The sequence below is a fragment of the Pan troglodytes genome, chromosome 1, assembly GCF_028858775.2.
Source record: "Pan troglodytes isolate AG18354 chromosome 1, NHGRI_mPanTro3-v2.0_pri, whole genome shotgun sequence".
Lineage (NCBI taxonomy): Eukaryota > Metazoa > Chordata > Mammalia > Primates > Hominidae > Pan > Pan troglodytes.
Window position 1 is genome coordinate 12,306,400 of NC_072398.2, and position 12,073 is coordinate 12,318,472.

At 40.5% G+C, this 12,073-nt stretch overlaps 1 protein-coding gene across 7 annotated transcripts in view; it reads right to left on the bottom strand.

Annotated features, from left to right (window-relative positions):
* The window catches only part of MTR (5-methyltetrahydrofolate-homocysteine methyltransferase), a 106,086-nt gene that overhangs the window by 40,655 nt on the left and 53,358 nt on the right, over positions 1-12,073 (bottom strand). For all 7 annotated transcript variants that reach the window (XM_514294.9, XM_063790354.1, XM_009441716.5 and 4 more), the window contains 4 exons: positions 9,792-9,971; positions 7,676-7,792; positions 7,224-7,364; positions 373-462 (listed from right to left, as the gene is read on the bottom strand). In XM_514294.9, the coding sequence (XP_514294.2) occupies positions 373-462; positions 7,224-7,364; positions 7,676-7,792; positions 9,792-9,971 (528 nt within the window). The remainder of the gene's footprint in view (positions 1-372; positions 463-7,223; positions 7,365-7,675; positions 7,793-9,791; positions 9,972-12,073) is intronic.

Consider the following 12,073-nt stretch of genomic DNA (forward strand, 5'->3'; position numbering starts at 1 on the left):
TGCTGACCAACTGACCAGCAACTTGGTCCAGGACAGGATTCGCAGCCTCGGCACTACTAATACTTGGGAAGGAATATTCTTTGTGGTTTGGGGCTGTCCTGGGCACTGTAGGATGTTTAGCAGCATCCCTGGCCATAGGATGCCAGTAATACCTCCCATGCACAGTTATGACAATCAAAAATGTCTCTGAATACTGTCAAATGTGCTATGGTGGGGGGGGGGGGGCAGCTGGGGGACAGCAAGAGGGACCTCCCCAGGTTGAGAATCAGTGGTCTAGGCATCTCCTTCTCCAGCTACTGTCACACCGCCCACAACAGGATCAGTCAGCCATGATGAGCCTCCAGCCCTCCAGTTCAGGCCCCTGTAACTTACCTTCACAAGGGCATACTCAAGGCGTTCTTCGACAGGGCCACTTCTCCACTCATCAGTCTGAATGACTTTCTTCCCTCCTGTGCCTTGAGTCTGAATTGAAATTGAAACCAAGAAATGGATACAACTCATCACTAACCAAACTGTTTGATGGCAAAACAAACAAACAAAAAAACCTGTGTCTTATTCTTCTTTTACTTTTCCAGCCCCTAGTAGACTGTCCAGCATAAAATAAGATCTCAATGAATGTTTGAGGGAAGGAGAGGGAAAAATGAGAAATCTTTTAGGGTTTGAACTGTTAGTGTAGAGACAGAGTAAAATTCCATTCTTTCCTTTCCCTCTTTTCTAAAAATAACAACTCAACACAAAATTTCCAGGACAGTAAGAGAAGCTATACTCCAAACCCAATGAGCCTTCAAAGCTCTCAACAAGGATCACCAGTACCCAAAAACAGATGCAGGGAGGCCATAATGAAGCTAAGTCAGACATCAAAGGTGGGCACACTAGGAGGTGTACGACACAGACTATGCTCTCAAGGACTCTGCCATTGTTATGGTTTGAAGGTGTCCTCCAAAAGTTGTGTTGGAAACCTAATCCCTCTGCCCCCATGAATGGATTAACGAATTTATGACGGCTGGATTAATGTTGCTACCATGGAAGCAGGTTTGCTATCTCTCTGGCTCTCTTGCTCTTGCCCTCTTGACATGAGATGCCCTCTGCCATGTTATGACACAGCAAGAAGGCCCTCACCAGGGGCCAAGGCCATACTCTTGGACTTTCCAGCTGCCAGAATTGTGAGCTAAATAAACTTCTTTATAAATTACCCAGTCTTTGGTATTCCGTTAGAGCCAAAGAAAACAGAGTAAGACAGCCATGTCATAAGAGAGGTAGAAAATATGTAAAGAAAGAAAGAGAGTATATGTCAAGGGCTGAATGAGTACATAATACTGACTAGGTACATAGGAATTTTGAGGAAGGAATGGTTATCGTAAGCTAAGGTGGCAAAGAAAAGTTTCAAAGAAGCTGAATGATGAGAAGGGGCAGATTCAGCAAAGGAACAAAAGCGCAATGATCATGGCACACCTGATAAACTGCATTACTTTATTGTTTTCTCCACCTCAACTGGCGGTACCAGCTGCCAAACCGGAAACCTAAGTATCACCTTTGAATCTCCATTCACTACTCAAATTCAATCAATCACCTCATCCTAATGATTACACCTCAAAACTTTTTCTCTCCACCCTGCTTCCATTTTCACAGCCCAAGAACTAAGTAGTCTCCACAGCCCAGAATCATTCTGGTCTCTGATTCATCTTCCACACTGTAGCCAAAAGGATGCTTCCAAAATGCAAATCTGATCCAACTGCTCCCTGTGAAAAAAATCTCTGTGTAAGTTTCCTATTCCTTTCATGACATGGTACCAATTCCTTACCATGCCATCCAATGCCCTGATGAGATGGTTTGGCTGTGACCCCACCCAAATCTCACCTTGAATTGTAGCTCCCACAATTCCCACACGTCGTGGGAGGGACCCAGTGGGAGGTAACTGAATCATGGAGACGGGTCTTTCCTGTGCTGTTCTTGTGATAGTGAATAAGTCTCACAAGATCTAATGGTTTTATAAAGGGGAGTTTCCCTGCACAAGTTCCCTCTCTTATCTGCTGTCATGTAAGACGTGCTTTTCACCTTCCATTATGATTGTGAGACCTCCCCAGCCACGTGGAACCGTGAGTCCATTAAACCTCCTTTTCTTCATAAATGACCCAGTCTCGGGTATGTCTTTATCAGCAGCATGAGAATGGACTAGTACACCTGATCTGGCTTTCTCTTCTGCCATTCCCGACAAGCTTCAGCCATCCAGAACACTTCTGTTCCTTATGCTCCCCTCCCCATCATCTCTTCACCACCAGGCCTTCGCATTTGTTCATCTGACATACATTTATGCAGTACCTATGACCATGCCAGACTCTGGCTAGATGCAAATATCTCTCCCCTGGCAGGGACCACCAGCACTGCACTCTACCCCCAAACCTTGGCCTGGCCACCTCCTTTATTTCTCTCAAGTCTCACCTGACCTATCACTTCCCCTGGGAAGCTTTCCCTGACCATCTCTAGTTTGGGGTCAGAATCTCCCTCAGGCTTCTCTTAGCGTCCTGCACTTCCCCTCTCACAGCACTTGCTGCGCTGGGTGACAATCACCTCTATACATTTTTGCATGTATCACTGAGCTGTAGGCTCTCAGAGGGTAGGGGTACATCTCTCTTACTAGTTAGATCCTCTAAGTTCAGTCAAATGAATGGCACAAAGCGACATTTTAGTAAATATTAGCTGGATGAATTAATGCTACACAAAGACTGATTTTGCTGGAGTAACGTTTGTCCAGGGTGGTAGAGGCCAAGACACAGAGGGCCAAAAACCCATGCGGTGGAGTTTAAATTTAACCTTCCAGGCAATTGCATGGGCAGAAGGGGGAGACATTATTCAAAGTTCTAAAGCTGCAGATTAACATTCAAAGTCACATTTTTAAGGGAATCACAAAATGGGGAGAATATTTTAATAGTCCTTGATGAAGGCCTGGACTCAGTAGTGGTAACAGGAGGAAAGGAAAGGACAAATATAAAGGTATTAATAGACAATAACTAAGAAGGAGAGGAGGGAGAAATGCAAATCAAAAGCACAATGAGATACCATATCACGCCAGTTAGAATGGCGATAAAAAGTCAGGAAACAACAGATGCTGGAGAGGATGTGGAGAAATAGGAATGCTTTTACACTGCTGATGGGAGTGTAAATTAGTTCTACCATTGTGGAAGACAGTGCAGCGATTCCTCAAGGATCTAGAACCAGAAATACCATTTGACCCAGTAATCCCCATTACTGGGTATATACCCAAAGGATTATAAATCATTCTACTATAAAGATACATACACATATGTTTATTGCGGCACTGTTCACAGTAGCAAAGACTTGAAACCAACCCAAATACCCATCAATGATAGACTGGATAAAGAAAATGTGGCACATATACACCATGGAATACTATGAAGCCATAAAAAAGGATGAGTTCATGTCCTTTGCAGGGACATGGATGAAGCTGGAAACCATCACACTCAACAAACTAACACAGGAACAGAAAACGAAACACTGCATGTTCTCACTCATAAGTGGGAGTTGAACAATGAGAACACATGGACACAGGGAGGGGAACATCACATACCAGGGCCTGTCGGGGGGTTGGGAAGCTAGGGAAGGGATAGCATTAGGAGAAATACCTAATATAGATGATGGGGTGATGGTGCAGCAAACCACCATAGCATGTGTATACCTGTGTAACAAACCTGCACATTCTGCATGTGTATCCCAGAACTTAAAGTATAATAATAATAATAGAAGAAGAAAAAAAAAGAAAGAAGAAGAACAAGAAGAAGAAAGAAGAAAGAAAAAAAGAAAGAGGAAAGAAAGAAGAAGAAGAAGGAGAAGAAGGAGAGGAGGAAGGAATTGGGGAGAACTCCAAGATTTAGGGCCAAAGTGGTAACTGGAATAATAATACAAGGACTCTCATAAGTTGAAAAACCTGAACGAGATAGTAATAAAAAAGAAAAAGTCCCTCTGATGTTCACAGTCCCATCACTTGATACCTGTAAATACCATTTGTTCTATTAGCCACACAATCAGACAATTCCTACCTGGGGGATGGAGTTTTGCTGTGTAAAAACAGGGCGGTGTGTTCCAAACACTCTTGAAAAAAGGAACTGGTGTGTTCACAGAAAAATACCACAATGTACCAGACTTATGGGGTGGGAAGGGGGCAAAAAATATATGATTATGGACAGAGGCAAAAGAGGACACAAACAGCAGTAAAGAATTCACTGAAGTGTTGGAGGTTGTGATGTCTAAAAACTATCCCACCTGATAGCTATGTTCCAAACCTGATGAATTTGACTCATGAAAGCAATACTTAAAACGAAACAGTACAGTTAAAAGCAGTTATTTCAGAAATACACAATGGCATGCTGAGGCCCATCTCACTATTCATGTAGTTATTCAATAAGGAGTTCTCCATGATACACAAACAAGGTGCTACACAGTTTTCACATACTAAGGAAGACCAGACCCAGGCACACTGTGGAAGCTTACATAGAAAGCTACCAAGCAAACTGACCAAGCAATTGTCATGTTCATCTGGCTACTCCTTGTATCTGTACGTGTACAAAGCTAATGAGAAAAACTACTTCTTCCCACTCTAGAGTTGCTTCTGCCTCACAGGGGCTTCACGGTTGTGTAGGTTATCAAAGGGAGTAAACTGCTGCAGAGAAAGCCAAGGAAGAATGTGAGCTCAAATGGTGAAGGGAGGGATCAAGGCCAAATCAAAGAACAGAAAACTTTCCCAGAAAGTATCAAGAATATTCTCAAGCTCCCGGGTCATTCCACAGCCATCCTATCCAGAGCACCAATCCTTCCACTCCATAGGAGGCCTGGCCTCCATTAGGGTACCATTTAATAAAGATCCTCCATGTAAATTACATGGTATCTGGAAATTTTTATTATCAAAAATAATTTACTTACCACAGGTCAGTCTGAACTAAATTAGGAAAATTGTTTTTCAAAAAAATCCCATTCCTCCCCAAATGTGAGATTAGAGAGCCTTGGAAGATCAGAAGCTATACTCTTCCCACTAGTTTCAATAATATATCAGACAGGAATCTGGGTGCAGACTTCTTCATTTGCAATAACCGAAAGAGATCATTCTCTTATAAAAGAGAAAAAATCCCTTGACTCTTATTTGCCTCATAATATTCCTGCTCTTCATGCTCCATTTGCACTCAGCGCATCCTAAGGAATTGCTACAGAGCTGGCGACTCCCAAGAGTTATTAGAGGTACCTGTTTTGGTTATTAATTCCCTTAATGGCAACGGAAGTCACCTTGAAGGCAGACAGTCTCCCTGACAGAGAGGTCAGTGGCTTATAAGAAGCTCTCGTGGTTACATTAAGAATGAGGAATTCTATGATGAATTGTTAAACTCCTGCAATTGCTATTAAGATTTCCCTCACTTTGACAGTGCCTCCAGGGGCAAAACCTCTTGGCAGCTCAGCATGACATACAGAAATGAAAGCTAGTAAACAAACGCTAAAAGTGAGTACAGACCAAAAGAATGCCTAGCACAAAATACAATGCCAACAAAACCTTAAATGGGAACGGTCTTACAAATAAGGAGCCCCTTTCCTCAGTGAGAGGGCTGCCTCCTCTGGATAGATCAGGGAAAAGATAAAAACACAGCATTTCATGGGTTAATTAAGAACTGTCTAGTATGACTTCATGGTAACAGAGGCTATGATGCCCCTTTGGCCTTCAACAGAACTCTTTGACAGTTATTAATGAAGGACCCCCTACTAGGTAGAAGATAGACCATGACTCAAAACTGAATAGTGTTTAACGCCCATGTCTCAATGTTCAAAGAATAAGACAGGGCTAAGCACCCTATGTGAACAGAAATGGTCAATAGGAAAAAAATTAAAAATCTATGGAATGTTTCTTAAGTAATGTGCTGAGAAGTAGAACTTGATTGTATCTGCCACAACCAAATGAAACATTCTGTCCTGGGTCTACATGAGAAACTGGAAATGTTTTTAAGGAACTGAGAGGAGGGTCGTGTGAGCGTTGGCACAGTGTCTGAACTCCTTTCAGCTTTGTTGAGCCTAAGGCTTCCATAAGCAATTTCAGAAATCTAAGTCTTACTACCAGTAAGGCTGATAAAACAAGGATGTGGTTAATCTCATAGTGTCCTATCCTTCTTCCAGAGCATTTTATTACTCTTCTGTGGAAGAGGCAAAGTAGGCAGTTCTATCAGAGCTAAATTCAGATTCTAACATGGAAAACATTAACAAAGTTGGCAAGAGACACAAAAGCATCCTACCATTTTCTCAACATGCTTTGTGGGAAAAATATCTTCCTTTGCCATCATTGTCTTAAACAGATTAAAATGCAAGTTCTTTTGAGGTAAAGATCTCAACTTTCCTTAAATTGAATTCTAAGAAGAAGCATCTACGATAGATATTTCATGTGCCTAGGACTGCGCCCAACATATAAATGAGAAACAAGCTGGTGTTTGAATTAGCTATAATTATACTCATTTTTTACACATCAAATGTGCACAGACCTAAGCCTTGAACTGCAGAACTTTGCCACAGATGGACCAGATCCTAACATAAACAGGTATACAAACCAAAACATGGAACAGTGGGGACCATGTAACACTAACATAGCCACACAAGAAAATCCAGAACAGCTATTTTAAATAATGAGGTAGAAAAATATCAAGTAAAATGGAAATATGTTCCCAGTACACTGCTAAGAAAAAAATATTACCATAAAAGCAACTAGAGTATAGTTCTATTTTTGTAAAAAATGTATGTATATGTACCTATGCATGCATATTCATTTTGCAAAAAGAAAAAAAAAACTCCCATCACTTAAAGGTTATAACAAAATCTCAAGTGTTTAACTTTGGGTGGTAGGATTACAAGTGATTTTTATTTTCTTCCTTTGCTTACCAGAATTTTGTAAATTTTCTAGAACTAATATGTTACTTGGTACAAGAAAAATTAATTTTACATTTTAAAATAAATTTAAAGAAACCTAAGTTCAGAATACGGAAGCAGCCTAGGCATGGTCTGTTTACCCTTCTTTGCCCTAGCTACACCACCATCTCTGCAACTCTCTGTAGAAATCTTCAGTGATCCAAATATATGATTCGATATTTGCTTCTATTCCACCATGAAGGTCTACTAACTGTAGGTGAGTAATACATTCAAAGATAGGAAAAATCCATCCATTAGAACACTTGTTTCTCTACCTGGGCATAACGTAAGAGCTTCTCAGTGGCCTCAGGGTCTTTATTCCAGATGAGATCTTCACAGAGCTGCAGAAGTTCCTTATGGATATCATCATACACAGGGAGGTTTCCAGCATTCACTATCCCCATGTCCATGCCAGACTAAGGGCAATACAAATAAAAATGAGAATTTACAGTGATACCTTAAGTCAGCGATCAGCAAACTTTTCTCTGTAAAGGGCCAGAGAGAAACTATTTTAGGCCATAGCCTCTGTCACAGCTACTCAACTTTGTAGTTACAGCATAAAAGCAGCCACAGACAAGATACAAATGAATAGGTGTGGCTCTATCCCAATAAAATCTTATTTACAGAAACTGGCAGCAGGCCGGACTTAGCCTGCATGCCACACTTTGAAAACCCCTGCCCCAAGTAAAAACTGGTTTCCGCAGGGCTAAGAGTTCTTCTACCATACCTTGATTGCATGGTAAAGGAAAACCCCATGCATTGCTTCTCGAATGGCTTCCATTCCTCGGAAGGAGAAGGACAAGTTGGAAAGACCTCCACTTATTCTGGCTCCAGGTAATGTTTCCTGGCAAAAATTTTAAAATATGAAAAGATTCCCCTTTTTTGCCAAAAACAGCAATCACATCTCTTAAGCTTTATATAGGAGTGGAAAGAAAAAAAAAACAAAAAACATCCGAAGTTCAAAGTAATTCAGAGCTTCTTGTTACTAGACACAGACCAAAGCTTGCCGTATTATAGTATTACAAAGGCGCTGCTTTGTAAGTAGTTTTTCCTACTAGACTCCAATCTCCCTAAGGAGAACACGCGCGTACACACACACACACACACACACACATGCAGAAAGACAAAGAGGAATTCCTTATTCATTGAAAGTACAAATTACTAGAAGGCTTCCATAGCCTAAATGAACAGACTCCCTAGTTCACTATGAACTTGACCAACTATAAAAGGACAAAAGGAAATTGAAGTTCCAACCATACCGATGACAGTATCAAGCATCATCAGGCTTGTGGAATAACAGGAACTCTCACTATTATTGGCTCAAGAATCTAGGGAGACAGTTTGTCATTATCTACTACTATGAGCCAACCACTTCTGGGTCTATGCTACAGAGAAGTTCAGGCATGCATGTCTAAGATACACATATAAGAATACTCAGAGCTGCATTGTTCATAATGTCCAAAAGCTGGAAACAAACTAGATGTCCATCAACAATAGAACAGTTAATTGTGGTATAGTTATACCATAGAATATTATATATTAATAAAAATGAACAAACAGCTACAGCCACACAGATAAATCTTTAGTATGGAGTAAGAAAAAAACATAAAAATATTACGATTCTATTTTTATTAGGCTCAAAAGCAGGCAAAACCAAACTATATCATTCAGATATTCAGTCAATTCTTACTATTTTGTGGTAGTTATGTTCTTTAAAGTCACTGCAAACACTGAATTAGGGAATACCAGAGCATTGCTCCTAGGAGAAATACAGGGCTAGGTTCCTATGAGCCTCTGATGACATTTTTGTCATCCAATCAGTACATAACTTTGTTTTGTGTATTTATGTTAAGATGCTTTATCTAATATTTACTGTTGATTCATTAAGACTGAATTCATAGCCAATGGCACTATAATTCATGTCTGAACAAAGCTTATCTAACACACATATTTCCTCCCTAAGGCACATCACAGCCTTCTTGCGCTTAGAACACTAGATAGCACTAGTATGGGGCCATTTTAAAAAGTGACCTCACCAACAAAACGCATAAGTGTGAAAAACATGGCATTAGACTGCAAAAAGGACATCTGTGTACAGGATGAGAGCTGAAATAAGAAGGTAGGTCACTGCCATGTTTGCCCTCTTTGGGAATAATATGGGTTGGGCCACTCAAATTTTCCACCACTCTGCATATGGGTAAGTCTGAACAACTGCAGAAGTGACGTTGAGTATTGATTCTGGGGTCACAAATAAATTTCAGTAAGTACATGAATTTGCAAATATAAAATCCATGGATGATGCAAATCAAATCTACATATATAACCAATAAATTTATGAAGAAAAGCAACAGAGTAGCATCATAAAACTCAGGACAATAGCTACTTTATAAAATTGAGAATGAGGTGTAACTGGAAAAGGAGAGACAGATGGGGGCGCTAGCTATGCTCTATTTTGGGACCTAAGTGAAGGCTCTTATATGCTTCATAATTAATTATTTATCAGGTTCTGTGGTTTTTTTGTTTTGTTTCATTTTGTTCAAGACAGGGCCTCACTCTGTCGCCCAGGCTAGAGTGCACTGGCGTGATCCCAGCTCAATGCAACCTCCACCCTCCTGGGTTCAAGCGAGTTCATCAGGCTCTGTTATGTTCTCCAGTCTGTTTGTTACATAAGTTAAAACTCTACTAAAGAAAAAAAATAAGGTCTCCTACATTTCAGAAAAACAATTTACTAACTAAGAATGTTAACATTTCAGCCAATAAATATATAAGTTAGTTCTAACCATTCCTTAGACCCATGGGACAAATTTGAGCCACGACTTGGGAGAGAACATGCCTACACTTACTTTAATGACTTTTGTTGCATGGATAAAATTAATGGCATACAAGTTGTGTTCTTCCATTCCAGTCCCAATGGTTAGGATATTAGGGTCAAAAATAATGTCATTTGGATTAAAGCCCAGTTTTTTCACAAGCAGATGGTAGGCCCGTGTGCACACTCTGATTTTTGTGTCTGTTTCTGTTGCCTAGGGAAAAGAGCAAAAGATGTAGTTTGAAATAGAAAATTTATCTATTAAAATATTAATATTAAATACCTGTTATTTTATTTTAATAAAATATTAATATTAAAATATTAAGTGTTATACATTAGAGCACATTTCACTCACTGAAAACACTCAAGTGTCAATGCTTGGATTTCACAGAAATCTAAATGCCAAGCAGCTTCCGATCACTTATCAAATTATCTCAGAGGAGAGACTGGTTTAAAGATCTCTTTGTGTTTTCACAAACACAGCAGCTATACTCTTTCTGCAAAAAATCAAACCTTAAACATATACACACATATGGTATATTATGAAAAAGCTTCCAAAAATACATGCATATGATAAAAAATCAAATACTACTAAAGAAGAGATTAACATGTAAGTGCCCCTTCCTCTCTTGACCTGCCAGCAGTGTCACAACCTATCACCCAGGAAACACTGCCATTGCTTTCTCAGATCTTGCAAAAACATTCTAAGCATATTCAAGGATATGCATTTATTCCTCACCTTCACCCATTTTAACACTAGCCTAACATGTGTCTTAAGTCATAAATACAAATTAGTCTTTACCTTCAAAATAACGTCCCTAAAAGGCAAAACACTAACCCCGGCAAGGCTTATCCCCCAGCTGCTTCCCATCAGCCTCAGAATCTCAGCCTCCATCTCCAATCTCATCTCCTACCATTTGCCCTCTCCTCTACTCCGCACCTCCTGCATTGCTCCTTTGGTGTTTCTGAAACCCGTCAAGCTTGTTCCTCCCTCAGCAACTTTCATTTATTGCTGCCACTACCCAGAACATACCATGACATGGCTTTGTGCTTCACAGAACTAAGGCTTCTGCCCAAGTGCCCCCTTTTCAGAGCCTACCTTAAATCACCCTCTCTAAACCAGCCACTTCCACCCTTCCCCACCTCCTCCATTCTTCTTCGGAGTATTTCTTTCCAGAAATTGTATTATTTTGGCAACATCTTTAGTATTTTTGGTTGTTTTATTACTTATTAATTGGTAAACTCCTCTCCCCTAGATAGAATGCCAGTCTTGCTTTATCCCCAGTGCCCAGAGCAGTGTGCCTGTCAAAGTATGTGCTCAACATTATGTATGAATGCTGCTTTTACTCAAAGCATTTCTGAACTTTGTCATGGAAACTGTCTTCAGATCAAATTTACAACCTCAACACAGGGTATTCACCAAATTACATCCTGAATTATTTCTGGTTGTATGAAAAATCAAATCTACTCTTAAAAAATGATTACTTGCTATCACTCCAGAGATAAGAAAAAATAAGTCACAATTCTGAAGGTCAATTCTCAATGAACGCGGAAAATGTTCTTGAAAAATGGCCAACCCTACTGCAATCTATATTGCAGACTTCTGTGGAGATGAGGGGGTAGGGACACTGACATAGGTCAAGTGCATCTAGTGAGGCCCTAGACAACAGAAATGAGGAGTAGGGGAATTATGAAAAGAACTCTCTCTTAGATCTAGTCTTTTGATCACTTACTACTTTGGTATTCTTTTTCAACTGTTTTCTTTGGTCTCTTTCATCGCTCTCTGCAGCTGGTGGGGTGAGACGTCACCTCTACTTGGGAGGGAAGTGCCTCCAGGACTTAGCAGACAAAATGGCCCAGGGAAAGGGAAACAGGAAGTGGTCTCTGTGGCCTCACTGCACCCAGGCTTTAGGGAAGGTGGCGAGCTTTCGTCTTCCTTAATGGAATTTTCTCAATGCTTACTTCCTCTGCCTTCAGTTAGAGTGAAAAGGTTAAGGTTGAGACTGAGATGTGTGTCAGAAAAAAATGGTCAGAAACAGCCCATTTGTAGCTGCCTTTAGTCTTGAACTTTTAAAGTTTACCCTTCACCAGACAGCCCAATAGAGTTCTAGGCTCTAGGTTCATGGCTCAGCTAAGCTCACTAAGAGAGAAGGCACAGGGGCGACCAATGCTACTAGTATTATTGAGTAACCTAGTCTGGTTGGTAGATGAAGAAGTCAAGGTCCTGGTCATTCCTCTCCTGAGTCATGAATATTATCTGGCCAAGCAGGGCAGGTTGAAGTGAACAGTATGTTACCCACAGGAGAGTAGGGTGTA